The sequence below is a fragment of the Cucumis melo genome, chromosome 8, assembly GCF_025177605.1.
Source record: "Cucumis melo cultivar AY chromosome 8, USDA_Cmelo_AY_1.0, whole genome shotgun sequence".
NCBI classification, from domain to species: Eukaryota; Viridiplantae; Streptophyta; class Magnoliopsida; order Cucurbitales; family Cucurbitaceae; genus Cucumis; species Cucumis melo.
This window is the reverse complement of record NC_066864.1, coordinates 8,353,780-8,373,882: the sequence shown is the minus strand read 5'-3', so window position 1 is coordinate 8,373,882 and position 20,103 is coordinate 8,353,780. Positions and strand designations below refer to the sequence as shown.

The window sequence follows — 20,103 nt, the reverse complement described above, 5'->3', positions numbered from 1 at the left end:
CCTTTCCTCCAAACTTGAAGGCCAAGAAGAAGCTTATCTACTTCTCGCCCTATACTCATTCATGAGAAACAAAAAGAAAAAGAAACCAAATAGAAACATCTTATATGTTCTTAATGATCATATAAGTGTTATGGCGTAGTGGGTGATGTGTGTTGAGGATTGTCGGAACAACAACGTCCAGAGAGCTCATGAATGGGTTTTAAGCTCATCAGTCTTATTTGCTAGGAGGACTTGGCTTGTTGAATTGGAGCATGTATTTCTAACGGCATCTTAAATATCATATCTATTTTCGCTTAATTCAAGCGCATTCTATGATTTTATTTGATTGTGGTATAAGTTTTGAGTAATTCGAAGGTGAAATGTGGTAATGATGTCGATTTGGAGTTAGTTTGAGCAATACATCGTCAATCAAAGCAAATGGGTGATGAAAATAAGTCAATTTTAGGTTTTTGCCTTGCAGCGCCCTGACGTCCTACAGCGCCATACGCATGGTGCTGTATGGCAGAAGGGATTATTATTTGCAAAAATACCTCGGTGTTGCGGCACCGTCCTACAGCACGCTACAATGCTTTAAACTATATGCTCTTGTGGAGACCACCCCAACGCCACGACACTTATTTAAATAATCATTTCTGTCACCAACCAAACCAACCTCGAATTTCAGTCGTTTCTCATCTATTTTCTCTCTACTTTCTGACCTCTTTCAGTCCAGTTTGGTTTCCAAACACTTCTTCATCATCCAATATGTGGATGATATGCTAAGGTACGTTCTAGCTTGGGTATTTAGAAATCTCCCTTCGTTCTTTTGTATTTATGAGAGTTTGAACTTGTTTGGTGTAATCTTTGGTTTCAATTATGTATTTGAATGATATTTTGTTAGATGTTCAAATGCATGAAAAATGTATAACTTCTGCTTTACATTGAATCTTTGACTCGTGACAATTTGATAAGATTTAATTTTGCTATAGGTTAGGTTAGCTTGCTAATTTGTTTTGACAAAAATTGTTCTAACCGATTTATAATTAAACTTTATGAATGTCAATTAGACGCATGAAAATTAAACATTCCACTTAAGGAACTCTTAAACTTAATGCTACTGAAAAATTCAATTATGCATATTTAAATCGTATTGGATTAGAACAATAAGAACATTGAGATAATTTAGCTATCTTAAGTAATTAAATTGGTCAAATGAAAGTTGCATGTAGATAAATTGGATAAAGAGAGATCACTAGAATTGAAGCTATGCCTCTTTTTATCGAATCTTTGCAATTCTTCTTTCATTTCATGCAATTTAACTCTCTGGCCATTGAAATCAACTTCAACCCCCCTTCAGTTACCGTCGTTGTAAATTATTTAATTTGAGAGATTATTGTGCTCTATTAATTTGACTTGAACTTATCACTGAGATTAGTGTTTGGTGAGAATTTGTCATTTATTTGACACAAATTTGAGCAACAAAATCTGTCTTCCAGTCCTACCTCTTCACGACTTTAGGCAACATATCATAAGGTCAAGGAGAAAACTATAAATAGATGGACCAATCCTTTTCATGAAATCTGACTTGAGCATTGAAATATATAAGACATAGTATCACAACTAAGACAAGTATTTTTCTAACAAATCAACTTAGTTAAGGAACCTACAAATTTAACTAATTCAGGTCCATTCCATAACGTCTCAGATCTCCAATTCAAAATTCGAATTCAATAATTGATGGCCCCAACGTTCCCTTACACAGATTTGGAAACATCGTCGTTACTTGTCTTATAGCCTTCTAAGGGTGAAAGTCACCCTACAAACCATTTCAGCATATTTCGTCCTCACTCACATGTATATTTGAAAAATTTCAAAGTCATTCGACATAGAATTGCTCCAAGTTTAGCACACTTAATTTGAAATTCTTATGATTGAATCATCGTAAAAGTAAGTGCACATTAGTGGTATAAATAGTTACTTTCACTTTTTTTAAGTATTTCTTAGCTATATTTTCATATTCTCAAATCTCTCTAATTCATATATGATATTAAATATCAATTCACATCTCTTCCTAAACTTGGATGTTATAGTTGACTTATGTAGATGGCATGTCATCATGGACAGATCCACTTAGGCACGTGGCCTACCATCTCCATCCAAATATGTTTGGATAGAGATGGAATTGCGGTATGATCCTTGAATTCAGCAACAAGCACATATAAAATTTGAATCAAACAGCCTCAAAGTGTTCAAAATTAGTGGCAAGGAAAAAAAAGTTTGAAAAGAAAAAGGATTCTTAAAAAAAATAATGATGTAACCCACTATAGTTTGGGAAGAATTGGGGTCAAATCTTTGCTTTTAATTAATGGAGTTGAATAAATGAACTAGTTAATCATTTTTCATGAGTTATATTTGAATAAATGAAGTGAATTACAAAAAGTCTGAGTTATATTTGCTGAACTACACATATACAACTGTACAATTCATATATATACACACACATATATAAAACAAACTGGTTTTTCTACATTTCATTGGAAAATACAAGCAATGAAAAACAATATATGACTTGGTCATTTTACCATGAAGATTAGGAACTTTAATTATTTTCAACATATCCAGAATTAGATATACTAGTTAAATAGTAAAAATGAAGTCGGAAGAAAGTAGACTTAAATAGTTTGCACGGAAATTATAACATACACTGTAAAGCTACAATGATTCAGTAAAAGCAAACACAAGATTGCTGATGTAAGAAAATTTTGCCTTCTGCTATGTCACAATTCATACCCAAGAGGAAAAGAATATTTTTATACGAACTATCATCTTTCCCAGTTAACGGCAACTCGATGCCCCTAACAAGTATGAACAGAGTAAGTTTCTAGTGCAAATGTTAGAATTTGAGCTTTTACCAAATTACAAGCCAAGAGTATGAACACAGCATCCAAGCGTCTGTAGTCATAATCAGAGAAACAAACTACGAGGAGAAGGTATCAATCTCCACTTGCACAGCCCCTGCAACCACAATGCACACACTCAATAACTTTCTCCTCCCTCAGGTGCTTGGGAACCCGGCACACGCATGTTGTCGCAAAGTTGTGATCTCGAGGTTGCATGCATCTTAGACAGCACAAACGTTCATAACCAGGCTGCACAACAGTAGCAGTTTAAGTAAAACTAGAATTGAACACATCCAAGGCAGGAACGGTGCAACCTTACAAATCGAAACATTGTGGAAAAACATATACAAATTACAATCCATGACGTCTATTGGAAATTTGAAATGGCAAATTATATTACCCACAATACATAATATGAGATTCCTGATATTAGTCCATTCAAAATCATGTAAACTGTTGAATATGTACATTCATCCCAACTCTTCCTTTTTATAAAGACACCTAGGTCTAGTGCTGTGTGCGTTGCTTTCTGTACTGTGTACGTGCCTCTATCTGTCTCAACAAATGAAGAAAGGACCCTCGTTTTTCAACTTTTTGGCCAGGATGATGCCTATTTCTTTAAAACTCAAAGAACATAGTTGTACAACCTATAAACTAGATCTTGTTCAAGTAAGGTCGGCTCCTATTCAAATAAGGTTGTGGCTAGGATGCCTATTTCATCAAAAAGTTCCTAAAACAGAACCCCCCATGTTTTTTATTATATTCTAGAAGACTAATGCAACTCCACAAATCTTAAAACTTTTAAAAGAACTTATCTAATTTGAAATAATTCTTCCCAAAATCTCGTTATTTGGTTGCTTCGTACTTGCCTATCTACCACACTTCCAAATTATTCTCTATACCCCCATATCTTTTTAATAAAGAAACCAACCAACTTCATCCCCGTAAGCAACTTCAAATACTTAGCCTATGTAAGCCACAAACTACTAAGTAAATGAGCAAAATGCATATCACGTCAAGCTTGAGTCCATCAATTTATGAGAAAAACAATCAAAATGACTAAACGATTTTCTAAGTCAAAGGTAAGACACAAAATAGAATGTTTGTAGGTTGAAATACCAATACAGAATGAGCAAAAAATACAAGGAGCCACATTTAATTCTCACTTTGAAAGGGTCACAACATGAACAACTACTCAGAACTAGATAATATAAGAGAAGGAAAAACAAACCTTCTTCCATTTTGCAATTAAGTTACGATCAGCATAGCCTTGGTCCAAACAGAATTCAAATAATTCCTTAGATATTTCCTTCCTTCGATGATAAAGATCAAAGATATAGCGGCTTTTCTGATGTGCTATTTTGAATATAGGCCATAAAGTCTCGCACTTTCTCTTACCATCGTGTGGGTCATTCTCGGCTGCAGTCAACAAAAGAGTAAACCAACATCGAAGTCATAAACCCCAGTGAAGAGAAACGAAATTATTGGCTAATAACAACGATAGAGATAATACCTTCTCTCATCTTAGCTTGCAATTCTCGGAGAGTTGGTTCAATTAGCTCCCATCCCTCCGGATACTTGACACGGTTTGTCTTGATCTTGGGCATTTTTTGTCTGCAAATTTGATCATAAAACGAAACGACCGAGTTCAAAATTCTTCCAAATGATGGGTCATTGAATCAACAAGACAAGCATTTAGAAATTTTGTCCAGCTTATACTTAACTCGGTCTCTCTTTTTCGTGTCTCTCTTCTATTTCTATATCGTTCAACCACATTACCGTACAGCATCCCCAAAAGACAAAAAACCCAGAAACCCTAAGGACGAAGATAGGGAATTTACCTGGAAAATTTCCTTGTCGGCGGGTGAATGAAGATACCGGAAGAATTTGAAAGCCGAGAGAGAGGGGATCGGAGTGTAGCTAAAAGAGATTGAAAGGAGAGAAAGTTAAAAAAGATGGTTCTTTGAATCAACTCTCCCCGGGAAGTTGAAGTGGAAAATTTATATCAAAGCAAAGTTATGGCAAAGGTAATGAAATTGCGAGAGATTAGTGGAAAAGAAAATGAGAATCGGAGAGAGGAAGGCTCGAGAAGGAGAGCGGTTTCAGATCTAAAAACAGGGGGAGGCGGCGCTTCATGAGAATTTCCGATATTTTTATTTTTACTCCGAATAGCTCGATAATAATAAATAAATAAATTAAAATTTCATTTTAAAGGATAAAAAATCTAACAAAAATATATTTACAAATATAATAAAGAGGCCTCTTCAAAAATATAAAAAGCCACAAAATATTTACAAACAATTCAAAAATGAAAAAATTCTAAAGACCCATAGTGTAAAATACTAAAAATGCCCCGTCAATAACGCGTAATATATTTGCGATCGTTTAGATTTAGTTATTGTTTGATACGCGATCGTTTAGATATGACTACAATTTATACACAATGTTTTAGATATGTCTACAATTTATCTTTTCAATTGCATGTTTAATTTTGTTACACGATCATTTAATTTGGTTAAATTTAAATTTGGTTACACGATCGTTTAGATTTAGAGGATATTATTATTTGTGTGATGCGGGTTATCCAAACGCCAAGGGATTTCTCGCCCCTTACAGAGGCCAATGGTACCACTTGCAAAAGCGGCGTGGTGCTGAAAATGCGCCAACAAATGCAAATTAGTACTTCAACATGAAGCACTCTGCGGCAAGAAATGTCATTGAACGCGCCTTCGGTGTTCTTAAGGGTTGTTGGGCAATACTTCGTGGGAAGCCATATTATCTCCTACAAGTTTAGTGTCGCACCATACTAGCATGTTGCTTGCTCCACAATTTGATAAATAGAGAAATGACATATTGCAACGACATTGACGACATGGACGAGGGGGACTCCGCGTATGCGACAACCATTGCTGGAGATCACTACATTGAGATGACAAACGAGTGGTCTTAGTGGCACGACGAATTAGCTAAATCAATGTTCACATATTGGTAGTTACATAACGCTTAGATAAAAAGATTTTACATTAGAAGTCATCGATTGTGTGCGAATTTCTATGACATGTAATATGTATTGTTGGATATGAAATGTACGCGTGCATATTGTACAAAACGTATATGTCGAAATATCTGTGTCTGTTAAATGTCAAAGTGTGCAATTACTAACGTATTCCATGTATTTCTTATAATTTGTCATTTTCAGTATGTCTACCTCAACCCGTGCGCCGAGGCATGTATGGACAAAGGAGGAGGAGGGCACTTTTGTAGAGTGTTTAATGGACTTGGTGTCAATGGGGAATGGAAATCCAATAAAGATACGTTCTAGCCAGGTTACTTGGCCTAATTGGTATGTATGATGGCGGAGAAATTACCTAGATGTCATATCCGCGCAACGACTGTAATAGACGGTAGAATAAAAACATTGAAGCGGACATTCTAGGCCATCGCAGAAATGCGGGAGCCAGCGTGCCGTGGCTTTAGGTGGAACGATGAAGAGAAATGCATAATTGCGGAGAAAGAATTATTTGATAATTGGGTTATGGTAAGGAAAATAATATAAACATCACACGACTTTCGCAATGTACATTTACTTCACAATTTTTCAATCAGTACTCATAAGTGGTCCTTTTTTTTTCCGCGAAGGGACTCTTAAACAAATTGTTTCCGTATTACGACGAACTTGCATATGTGTTCGGTCGCGATAGGCCGACAGGTCGCTTCGTTGAGATATTCGCCGACGTGGTATCTAACGAACCTGACGAGTATGAGGGGTTTGACATGCCAGATGGGAACAAAGAGTTCCCACCCGTGTATAGCCAGGGGATTGACATGTCGTAGGGCGATGTACGCACATCACGACCTTCTCGCGCTTCAGAGGGTAAGGCAAGATCGAGTGGATCCAAGAGGAAGAGGGGAAGCCAGCGAAAGGTGGATGTTGAAGGCATACATTTAGCACTCAAGCAAACGAACGAGCAACTCATGATGATTGCGGAGTGACCTGCACGCGCCCTTGCCAATGACAACCATGTGCGCACGAAATTCTTTCGCATATTGCGTGAGATGCCAGAACTGATAAGTTTGGATAAGGCGTTGTTGGAAAGACATCTTTTATCTCGTATAGAAGACCTGTGGGGTTTCGTACTCATGTCTGAGAATGAGAGGGAGGACTTTTGTAGTCCTTCTACGAGACATGACAAGATAGTTTATGTTTGTATTGACTTGACTTGTTTCTTATTTGCTTACTTCACTTTCTCTATGATATTGACTGTTATTTCTTTTGCTATTGTAGACAACTATTTTTTTCCTTATGTACTTGAGTTGTTTATGCATATGTATTTTTTTGTCCCATCTACATCGGTTCAATTCCGTTCATAATGTTTATTTAAAATTAAGAAAAATAGTAACAATTTCACCCCGACGTTATACCACGTAATTGTATATGTTCAAAATAGGGAGACATCGCTATCGCTAATTACAAATAGAAAATAATTAATATGTATTTCTAAAAAATAAATTTTAATAAAATTTTCACAATATATTCAGAAATTAATTCGAAATTGGACAACTGTCTTTACTAATTTAATAACATTACACATAGAATAAATTATTTGCAATAAGACGTGTTCGACGCTTTCGTAAAAAGGTATGTAATAAGATTTTTTTATCATATTTACAATCTCATTTAAAAAATATCATACTATATAAAAAAAATTATTAACCCAACTCATATAACACTTTCCCCAAATAAATTTTATTATAAATTCCACATAAACCTATCCACATAATTCTTTCCCCAAACACATTTTATCATAAAATCTTCATAACCCTTCTCTCAAACACCTCTTATCATAAAACTACATTTCTAAACTCTTCCTTCAAACAAGGATTATGATAAAACTAGGTTACACTAACTCTTCTATAAATTAACCATTCTCTCAAACGCACCCTTTATGTTTCGAACAAATAATAACCACTTGTCGACTCAAACACCTCTTGATCGTTATTGATCACTAACACATTTTGAGTGTAAGATTTGTTAGATGTCAATTACAATGTTAACGTCATCAACAACACTCACGTTTTCTTCCGGAAAAAAAATGTCACAATTGATGTGGCAACCCACTAAAATGTCACATCGTTCATCTTTTCACTCAATTGACAGGAGTAACTAATTATCAAGTTTTATCAAAGTACAATAACTTTAATGAAACAATTGTATTAAGACATAAATATCAATAATAAATATGAAATAATTCAATTACCAGAACCCAAATGTCAAATTTAGTCAAATATAAAGTATCAACGACTTTCATTTTGGTATATCGTCTGATCTGTTCTAATTTTAAAATGTGTTCTAGTAAATTTTTGGAAATTTTCAAATATAATGTATTCATTTCCAATTAATGGAAGGAGAAAGGATTTGTTATCTGAAAAACTCCTTTTGGTTTGGGTAGTTCATCTTTCTCGTATCAAAATGTACGATACATAATATCGAACTCGAGAGATCTTTGATGCCATGAAAATGGTAAAGCCTTGATACAAATATTCTCAGACTAAATTTACATTATACGCTACAATATTAATTACAGCAAGGAGGAAGATGATGGAATAAAATAAAGGCTAATACCTAACTTGGCAAAGTCTCTTCTTCCCAAGGTTGATGATTTATTTCTCCTAAAACAATTCAAACTCAAGGTGTTCTCCAGTGGACTTACTTTCCAAATACCTGAATTTGTTTTGTTGAGCAATCATACTTGTAATGTCCATATCACATAAGTCTGGAAGTTCTGGAGGAACTGCACACCGGATCAATGCCCAGTTTAGCCCCTCGAAAAAGGGGTGCTGTTTGATTTCCGCAGCTCCTTTCTCTGTCCCAAAACGATTTTCGGGTTCTTTTACCAACAGTCCTCGGATAAGATCCCTTGCTTGGAAACTAACAATTGGGGTGTCGGGAAAAGTGAGGCCTTGCATTATTACATTGGTCAATGTTTCATCATTGTTGGAACCCTTGAAAGGGGTTCTGCCATACAGAAGCTCGTAGAGAAAAACACCAAACGTCCACCAATCGACTGCAGCTCCATGACCTTCTCCTTTAATGATCTCAGGAGCCAAATATTCGTGAGTGCCAACAAATGAATTCGAACGTGCATCGGTGGGTTCGGCAACGAGTTGGGGCAACGACCTGAACTGTGTTGTGAGGTCAGGTTTTGACTTCCTTGTTTTGGCAGCAGCAGGTAGAAACCTGGGGCTGAAGCATGGGACTTGACATGATGGTTCAATGCAAAATGGCTCAGCACAACTAGAATCTTTACAGGGACCTGATGTTTTCACTAAGTCTGCATTGAAGGAAGACGACTTCAGGAGTGTTGGATTGACCGTGCACCTAAGTGAAAGGTCAAAGTCGGTAAGCATTATGTGACCATCTTCCCTGACAAGAATGTTCTCCGGTTTCAAGTCTCGATAAATAACTCCAAGCATGTGTAAGTACTCCAAAGCAAGCAGAACCTCAGCAACATAAAATCTGCAAAATGGAATAGAGGATTAGTTTTAGAAAATAGATTTATACAAGAAACGTACGACTGCTTGAGCACAACAAGATATAAGATTCAGAAAGTTAAAATTTAGACACTACAAACAGTGGAAAGAATAAGTAAATATGGACATCATAAGGCTTGCCTACTGGACAACATAAACGTTAATTAGAAATCAAGCTCTACCAAAGCAAGTCTTGTAAGCATGAAAAAGCTCAAACACATTCCAATTTTCATGGCTTCATTGTCAATTAGATACAAGATCTAAGCTGATATCTTATTTTCATCTTCGCTTACAAGAATTGACCTCCATTACTATGGCAAGTTATTGACAAGTAGAAGTCACTAACAATGGCAAGCCATTAGCGTGTGTTGAGAGTCTAGAAGTTTAGTGACGTATACAAATCCGATGCATGTATAATAAAAGGCAAGAAAACTTGTAGTTGTCTTTCTGTGCCAGTGGAATCACCTATTACCCGCAAGAGAGTATATCAATTAGATCAAACAAACTTCAACTTGCATGTTTACGCTCTACATAACTTGTAGACTTGTAGTTGAACCATTGAATGGTATGGAAAATGATGAGTTCATGAGTTAGAAAAGCAAATAAATAGGAGCTTTATTAGCTTGTGGCTGTGTGTTTATAACAGAAGATCAATACCATACTAACTGTTTGAACCGGCCAAATTCAGTGACCAATCATCGATGTGAAAAAGATATTCCAGATTGGCGAAGAAAATTACTGTCATATGCATACAAGTGAAAGGCATAGCATCTGCCTCAAACTTATGTATTTTACTTGTGCTGTTCGGAGCTTTTTATGTCTACTTAATGTCGGCAAACAAGATGAAGAAGGTGAAATCAAGCTTATAATTTTACCTTGCTGCGGGTTCAGGAAAAACTCTGCCTAGCTGCTTCTGCCGCAGAACATGAAGATCTCCTCCAGGACAGTACTCCATGACGAGACATGATAGATTATCTGTAGTAAACTGAACATAAAGTGTAGGGAGGAATGGATGATCTAGCATTCTCAGTATTTCTCTCTCAGTTTGTGCTCTTGGCATTTTCTTCCGTCTTGCTAGAAACTCATTGTCCATGACCTTAATGGCAAATAGGCAATGAGTGCCATCATTTAGCTCGGCAAGATACACTGTTCCTATGTCCCCACAACCAAGCTTCTTTAAAAGATTAAAATGCCGCAAGCTAAGGACCCCATGCTGCAATTGTGCACGGCGTATGGCTTCCCACCTAAAATCTTTTGACATATGAGGTCTGTTACCAGTATTTGATCCATGCCCATTGCTATCATCACTTATAATACTCGTCGTACTACTACTGTACTCACCTTGACTACTTTTTGAGCTTTGAGAAAATTCACCCTTATCTCGTACCCTTGTATTTCTATTTACTTTAACATCAGACACCTTGCCATCCACATTGATTCCTGATATGTTAACACCAGATTTTGGATTGGTTATTTTTACATCACTACTAAAACCACTAAACTGGGATGCAGAGCCCTTCTTTGAGTCTTTAGCTGCACTATTCAACGCACAGTGACACCTTTCGCATATTAACTTCCTTTTACTAGGATCATTATCCCCATTAACTGCATTGTATGTGCTCGAACTACATGCTGGAGAACTCAAATCCTGTTTGACTTTCTTCTTAGCCAGCCCCTTGTTCCTAATAACTGGTTTAACAGAACGGGAGGCACTTCTAGATAACTTGGTTACCTTATTTCCACTACCCAACTTAGATGAAGATGCAGTTTGCAACCTACCTTTTCGTCCTGCCTTAGATGATGTTACTTTATTTGCTACCCTACTTCCTGCAAGAATTTTCTTCTCCTTCTCTAAAACTTTGCCAATTGTGCAAGAAGATATAGATGGTGGAGTAATGGACTCCTCTTCCTTCTCCAGCTCTGCCTTTAATGTTTGGGATCCAACTTTCCTTGGCAAAGTGGGTTTGATGTTTGATTCCACAGTAGCAACCTCAATATATTTTTGTGTTTTCGCAACGGGCAACTGAGAAGAATGAGCACTTTCACCCGGTGATTTAACAGCAGATGCCTGGACATGCTCAAGTCTCTTCTCAAAGATCAATTTCTTTTCCTCTGGAACCAGGGATATTTCAACCACACGTCCCCCTTTACCATTATCTGAAGAAGAGCCTGACTCAGTGGCTTCAACCATTACTGAATTGTACAATGTCTTGATCCGCCCAGCTTCTGAGATTCTTGAAGAGCTAGACAATTTTGATGATCTCTTCGTAGCAGCCATTTCAGACGCCTTTGAAAGGCATAGTTCCCTAAGTGCTTGCTTCAGACTACCAGAATCAGAAGTACCAATACCTGGTGAGCGAGGTATGCCAACAGTTATTGGCTTCTTTAGTGTACTTTTTCTCAGTGTGTTTACATCTACTTGCGAATGACCTAAACTCTTGGATGCATTTTTAATACTAATTGACTCAAAAAGCTGATTGATATCATCCTCTAGAGATCCTTTGAATCCAATTTTCAATGCAGAAAGTCTTCGATCTTTGTCTGATACAAAATCTGAATGACGAGATCCACCCTTACTTTGAACAGGTTTGATTTCTTCCCTTGCTTCAACAATTTCACAAGTACCAGATCCCATTACTACCTTTGTCCTTATACTAAAGCCCTTAGGCACCGCAGAACTTAGCAATTCTGTGGTTTATTGATCCACGATGCTAATACCTTTCCAACATGATACAAAGGACTTAAAAGTATGGAAACCAAACTCTCACACTCTTGAACTATTCTTTGCATCACTAAAACATTGAACATCCACTCTTCTACTTGCAATAACCTGCAACATTCAAACATGAAATCATCATAAAAATGTTCAAGATATGAGTTAGTTGCAAAAATATGTAAGATACCCTAAGAGCTCAACAGTTTAACCCAAATGTGCATCGCTAATCAAGGTTTCCTGTCTTACTAATGTTGTCATTTCTGCTATTATCATTATGGTTGCTGTTGTCACATTTGGAAACAGCATAATTGTCAAAATTAATAAGCCATGTGAAAGTTTGATGTCATTTTCATAAACAAAGACGCAGGTATGATGATTTCCCAAACTGTTATTTAAAAAATTATTCAAGTACACAAAAGAAACCACCACTGTTGGCAGTTACTCCTGTTATCCCAATGGTTAAAAAGAACTCAATATGCTGCTCCACATAACAAAAGTCCCAAAAGAAAAAATAAAAAACCCCGAGTGATAAATCTCAGAGGAAACATGAAGAGATAAGAAATAACTACAGTACAAATAACAGCAGATTGAGTAATAAGAAGAACCAATTGGTTCCAATATATCATTAGCCCCAAAAGACACTTAAATCATCCAACAAACGGTCAAGACACATTCACAAACAAGCTCAAGATTTAGAACCATCAAGAAGAGTTTCAGCTCCAGCTACCAAAAAAAAAAAACGCTTTTAAAAAACGACTGGATCGAAGAAAACACAAACCCATCAGTCTAACTTCAAACCACTAAAAACCCATCTCAATACTTACCCCCATGTCTAAGATTCCACAGTAAAAACAACATTCCACTTCAAATGACATTCTAGAATAACAAAAAAAAAAAAAAACAAAACAAAACAAAAACAAAAGAACTCAACAACAAAGGAAAAACAGGGAAATGGGATTGAACAAAAACAGCCTAAAGGTAACAAAAACCTCAAAATCCGGGAGCAAGAGCTGTAAAACAGAGGTGGGATAGGAAAAAGACATAAAAGGAACTGAAGAGAGGATCAAAATCAAAAGGGGAAAGAGAGTGAGATCAGAAAGAGGATTTACCTGAGATATGAAGTGAGGTGAAAAGGGGGGAATGCAATGGATTTGGGGAAAATGGAAGAGAGATCGGAGGGAAAACCTAGTTTAGAGGGGCGGAGCGGTGGGCGGAGAGAAGGAAGAAGGAAGAAGAAGAAGAGAAGGGGAGGCTTAGAGAGAGAAAGAGAGAGTAAAAATAGTATCTTTCTCTTCAGAAAATGGGATACTGCCTCTGAGTCTGATTATTTAGGAGAGAGGGAAAGGCCCCACTTTGGCTGCTTATGAGCAGTGGGTTTAATGCAACACATCAATTTAATAAATCTGACTTTCCCAATTAATTTTCTTTTTTCTTTTTTCTTTTTTACTTTTTTTTTTAAAAAATTCTCTTTCCCACTATTTTAAAAAACATATAATCATTTCCCAAACTTATCTTTATTTTAATTTTAATAAAATTAATGATTCAGGAATGGTAAGGTCAAAAGTGTACTACACTAACATTTAATTTCTTGTCTTAATATTTACTATCATACAATTGAACTAAAAATTGTCAAAATGAAATTAATTCAATGGATGTTGAGAATTGTATAATTTTTAGTTTAAACGTGTCTTATCTCATCGTTGTACTAAAAATAATACAAAAATTAAATATGGTATTTTAAAAGTATGCTTATTAAAACAAAATAAATTTTGAAGTTAAAAAAAAAAAAGGGACAAATATGCGGATTTAAGCTTAACAATAATTGTGAGAGAGAAAAATAGCTTTCCAATCAATAAAAGATTAAATAAGACAAGAAATTTCCAAAGGCTGATTTAAGTATATAAAAAGGAAATTTATGAAAAAGGAGAATCTCATCTATTTAATTTAATTTCATGTTTGTTTTTGTTTATTATTATTGTTTTTTCTTCTGAAGATATATATCAATCAATTTTTAAATATAGTAACCAACCAAAATAATTAAAATATATAACAATGTTTTAGATTCATATACAAATAAATTTTCTAGAGTGAAAGGATATGCAAAAGTAATTATATTCAAAATAAATTATTATCCATCGTAAAGTTATTGTCGATAATCTAATTAAGACAATGAGATGGTTGAATTTTAAAATAATCACTGATCAATATCTTAAGATCGAAGGTTTTGTTACAAGAAAAAATTTAGACCTTAATGTAAACATATAATATTTTGTATGTGTTTTTTTAATGATATATATGTTCAATAAGTATAAAAGTTTGACTTTTTTTTCAAAATTGCAATGTTAATCACACACTTTGTTTTATATAATATCGATGATATGTTTGAAAATGCATGTGACCATGTTATTTTAAATGATATTTTTTGAAAAACAATAATAATAATTTCTACACCCTCAACAATGAAATTAGGTATCAGTTAATTAATTAAACCTCTAAAGTTTTACAAGTTTATAACATAATAATTTAGACCCTCCATTGGAATTTTTATTTGAAGAACATCAATGCCTTATCTTTTACCTATTGGGTGTAGACCTCTTACGTCATATTACCCAAATATGTTGTTTTGATCCTCATCTTGATCTTTCATTTTTCTTTGCCTATTTAGAAAGAACAACATTTATTTTTCTTTTTTACTTTGGTAATATTTTTTAGAAGATTGTTTCTCAAGATAAATTTGCATTGGGGACATTGTCAATCATTTAACTCGATTTCTTGGCCAACTTTCAAAATCATAACTTATTTTTTTAAAAAAGGAATTATTTATGATGTAACGTTAAAAAAAAAAAAAACAAATAAAATGATAAAAGGAAGAAATAATGCATCAATGACAATAATTGTAGGATTGGGGATTAATTTGGCAAAACTAGCTTGAAGACGTAAAAGCATTCCCAATGAATGGTCAAAATCAATTCCTTTATAAAAGCTTTTAGGGGTTTAAAATTTTTAAAAATTTATTGAAACAGTATCATATATTTTTAGTTAAATACTAAACAAACATGTGATCTAAATTGGTTCAATCTCTTCTATTTACGTCTCTTGTGCTAGAAAAAACTACTTCTATATAATGTATCATAATATTAGAAATTTGTAGATATTACTTATATCAACCTTAAAAAATAGCTAGAGGTAAAACATCACATTCCTAAGTATAAATTAGAACTTTCTTTACCTTGTCCAAGTTATCAACTCTTATAGACAAGGCCTAACATCTCTATGTAACAAGCTTGTCTAGATTTCAAACACCTATCTATCTATATATATATAATCAATAGGATGAAAAAAATTTGTCGGCATAGTATTTAATCAAATATTATGAATATAAATGTTCTTATGACTTAGTTAAAGCGTAAGAGCAACGAAATTATTAGTTTATATAAATTTGGAATTGTTTTGTAAATATGATAATTAAATTCAAAGTATTAATATATCCATTATAACTATCGTAAAACGAATAATTATCGATATTGATATAATTTATCGTGTTATATGTATAAAATTTAAAATTCGGACATTGCTATTTTCATTACGACCTTTATTATAATATTTCAATTAACTGTTTGTTTTCCTAAATAAGGTGTAACAATTGCAGTGGGAATTAAAAAGCTAAGTTTCATTATCCCTTTCAATGACCACCCCATGTTCAACCAAATAGCTATAAATGGATGCAAAAGTACTAAAAAGAAGACAAAATAAAATGGTACCTTATAAATATGTCATGTGCCCAACCATTATTTGAGAGATCAAAATTAAAATGCAAATAATCCTAAATGGTAAATAGTGTATTTAAAATAAAACAGATGCTTTTTCTTCTATTGTGTATTTCTCTTTTTTATGAGTTTCTTTCTGTTTTTATGCAAAACTGCTTAGAGGGATTGAAGATGGTGTCTGGATAAATATATATATGTTTTGAGGAATAGTTTATTTGGACAATTCCAACAGTGTTTTTAAAAACTATTTTATAAACTTATGTTTAACAAATAAAAGAAAACATTTTTATGTATATACAAATGCGTAATAGAGTTAGAACACATCAACTATTGTATTGTATTTTATTTTATTTTATTTTTTATTAAGTATTTACATCACTGTGGGGTTTCACAACGTCGGCACAACTCCACTTTTCAAATTTCAAATCTGTAGACATACTTCACATTTGGTATAAAGAAATGGTTCGTCTAGGTTGGTTAGTCTCTGATGTGCTGTATACGTTACTAAAAATACAATAAAACAAATCAAAAAATAGTTCATACTTGCAAATAATAAAAATGAATTACCTCATGAACGTGAAAAAGGGTGGGGAAAAAAAAAAATAGAAAACAAAACAGTAAAGAACAGAAGATGGTGAATGAAAATGGCAGAAAAAGGTTAGAGAGGAAAAAATGATTTAAGTATAAGAGAAATTGGATTGGGTTAAAATGGAGACTGTTAAATAGTTTTGTCCTACAGTCAGAGGTTGGCAGATGGATGTAATAGAAATTGGACTCTTCTTTCCTACTTGCACCTTTTTTTTTTCTCTTTTTTTGCCCTAATTTATACCTATTGTTATTATTATTATTATGCTTTTTTTTTTCTATTATTATTGAAAATTCATTTTTCTTCAAATCTACTATATACATATATGTCATTGTGAGCACCACATGCTTGTTGTCTCTAGGAGGCATTATTCATTTATTTATTTTTGTCAACAAAAAAAATGTAGGAACTTGGGATTCCATTGAAGAAAAGTGAAATTAACCAAAAAAATAAAAAATAAAGCGAAAGTATTTACAAATTGAGATCACAAATTAAAGTAATTTATACATAAAAGAGCGAGAATTATTCGGCAAACAAACACAAAATAATTATAATATGAAACGACACTCGCAACTTAATTTTTATGTCGTTGGGTTTTTTCATATTAGGAAATATTTGTAAATGAATGAGTACTACGTGCTAGTTAAATTAAAGTCACACTTGAACGTACTTTCAATTGTTTAAAACTAATTTTAGATGGTATTAAAATTGTCTTTAAAAGTATAAAATTAATTAAATATTAAAATAATTTTAAATTATTTAAAGTCATGTTTCAAAGTGAGAATTCACAAAAGAGATTTTACCCCTCTTAGAAGCATTCACAATCATATACTATCGTATAGTGAGTAATGCATGAGTTAGAATAAAAAGAAAAATGCAACAATGTGCATCTACACATACATGTAAATTAAAGTCTCGCCATTTACTTAAAACTTGAAAATACAATAGGATCTAAGTTGGAAAAAAAAAATCCACCACTAGAAAATTTATCGTTACAATTCCATTAAGATTTATCATGCTCTTTCGACTTAGAGAACATAAATGATCTAAGTTTCGTGAATTCTTTCCTCGATCTCATAATTACAAGAACACATTTTTTAAAAACAAAATTACCACTCAATTTCACTGTTTTGATCAAACTAAACAATATATAAAATATAGAACTTAAATTGACACACATTCAAGTTTAAATCTTGCCGATCATGACACAATTTAAAACTAAAAGCCACAAGCTTCTTTTATACTTCTTTTATACTGTTTAGAGCTTTCATTTCTTTACCATATATTTTATTATTATTTTGCAAATAGCGTGTAAGAATCCAAGACCATGAAATATATTATATAAAAAACAATGTCCATAACAATGAGAATATATAAAGATGGTATTTTAATAATTAAATAGTTGATGGTGTAGGAGTATATATTGGGTATTATATAGTTCGAGTGTGAAATGAAATGAAGCATTGGATCCAATTTGGAAAAAGAAAAAAAAAAGGGGGGAAATAATGGGAATGAAGAGAGAATAAAGAAGAAGAAGAAGAAGATAATGATAAAATTACAAAGAAGTTAGAGAGAGTATATGATAAAATGAATAAAAATAGAAATTTAATAATTAAATTGAGAGAAATAATAATAATAATAATAATAATAATAATAAATAATAATAATAATGATAATAATAATAATAATAATAATAATGTAATGTGGAGAGTCACAAACATATTGGTTTCTGACCAGTTTTGGCTTCTTCCTCTTTTATTGCTGTCTCCTTATAATTTCCTCTATTTCATGTTTTATTTTTCTTTTTGAATTGGCGCCGAATTCAATGCATTTATTAATCTTTTTTTATGGTCGTTGCCTCTCTTTTTTCTCCCTCCCCTTTTTGTTCCCTTCCCCTCCCCCATTCTAAATTTGTGGATCAACCTTCTTCTTTTATTTTTTACTTTTTTTCTTTTATATATCCTATTTCATTTATGTTAATATTACTTTATTATTTCTCATACATACACACACCCATGGAGAGAAAGATTTATAGGACATTTTTCGAATATAAAATAATTAATAAATTATTTAAACTTCGGATAACAAAATAACTAAAAAAACAAAATTTATTACATTTAATTTTCTTATTTTAATTATTTTATCATATGTTTTACTTTTTACTATCTCTCTTTCTTACAATATAAAGTATTTTTGAACATGAATTTAAAAATAGTAATGATCCTAGTAATTTACTAGCCTTATAATTTATTTTAAATAATATTTTTAAAATTTTTTTATAAATATAACAAATTACCGAAATCTATTTTTGATAGATTACGATAATAATATTTTAGTATATTTTTTAAACGTTTTCCTTTATTCGGTTATTTTTGAAAATAACCCTACCACTCATGTATAATTAAAATCTCTTATGTTATGAAATATAGCTACTTTTTAAATAATAATTAGGTTTTAATTTCTATTTATCTTTGTCAAGTTAAAATTATATTTTAAACGACTATAAATAAAAGTATATAGTAAAATTGAACTTTTAACACAATTAAATAATAATCCTAAGATATTTATTTTAAAATTGGGTGCTCTTAGTTGTAGTAATAATAATAAATGTTAGTAAAAAAAAAAAAAAAAGGTTATTCCTACAAAATAATAGTATTCATCTCGAAGAATATGGAGGATGGTCAAGTGGAACAAAACAAGTTATGTTAGATTCAATTATATATTGTAAGCTGGTTGGTTGAGATTGAGAAGAGAGGGAGAATTGTGTCTCATTATTTGCTTGGAAACCAAGGGAAGTAAATTTTCAATTTATTCTTCAGATTAGGTAGGTGAGTTCTTTATTAATAACATTTAACACAAAGATATTATCGTATAGCCTCATTAATATATGTTACGTGCACCACACTTTATAAAACACACAAACCCACAATTATATAAGTTTGTCTTTATTAACGTTAGGTATGCACTTCCATAATTACCAATATCTCAATCTTATTTTGATTCCTATGATTCCATTTAAAGAATCCAGCCCTTTTCTTTTAATGTCAATTATGCATTTTTGATCTATATTGTTTTTTGTTTTAAAACAAATTTAAATAGACGGAAAAGTCTCGTTCGATAACAATTTTATTTTTATTATCGAATAAAAATAATAATTCATATAGAAACAGTAACATTATAAGCTTTTTGAAAGAATGTTCTATAAATCTAAAGGCTTTGAGATACGAAACATGAAAAAATGATTTAAGGAAAAGAAAAGAAAAATACAACGGTACTCATGGAAGGTCGAGTTTTAGCCTAATTTAGGCTCTAATTACTAGTCTCATTTACTATATGTTGCGTTAGTATTGTTTAAGAATGACGTAGAGTCCATGTAAAATTAAAAGAAAATTAATTTTGAATATGCTATCTCCCCAACTTAATGAATAATTTTATTTTTATTTTTCAAAAGAGGAAGAGAAGTACTATTCTTTTGCAAGGACCATCCCAAATCTCAGTCAGTAAGTCTAGCCATAGGAAAATTAGAAAGGGAAAAGCCAAAAAAGAAAATCCAGAGATAAAAAAATGGGGGCATACATAATATATATATATATGTAGAAGGAGATATGAGATATTGTACAATAA

General features: G+C 32.7%; 2 protein-coding genes across 2 annotated transcripts; both read right to left on the bottom strand.

Moving 5' to 3' along the window:
• Window positions 1-2,762: 2,762 nt before the first annotated feature.
• On the bottom strand, window positions 2,763-5,035 carry LOC103500879 (protein BUD31 homolog 2). The gene is made up of 4 exons (XM_008464324.3): window positions 4,721-5,035; window positions 4,393-4,493; window positions 4,111-4,298; window positions 2,763-3,128 (listed from the first exon to the last, which is right to left on the bottom strand). The coding sequence occupies exons 2-4, from the start codon at window positions 4,484-4,486 to the stop codon at window positions 2,973-2,975; spliced, it is 438 nt and encodes a 145-aa protein (XP_008462546.1). The 5' UTR covers window positions 4,487-4,493; window positions 4,721-5,035; the 3' UTR covers window positions 2,763-2,972.
• A 3,326-nt stretch (window positions 5,036-8,361) lies between these two features.
• Window positions 8,362-13,484, bottom strand: LOC103500880 (serine/threonine-protein kinase D6PK). The gene is made up of 3 exons (XM_008464326.3): window positions 13,236-13,484; window positions 10,286-12,240; window positions 8,362-9,396 (listed from the first exon to the last, which is right to left on the bottom strand). The coding sequence occupies exons 2-3, from the start codon at window positions 12,043-12,045 to the stop codon at window positions 8,550-8,552; spliced, it is 2,607 nt and encodes an 868-aa protein (XP_008462548.1). The 5' UTR covers window positions 12,046-12,240; window positions 13,236-13,484; the 3' UTR covers window positions 8,362-8,549.
• Window positions 13,485-20,103: the final 6,619 nt, after the last annotated feature.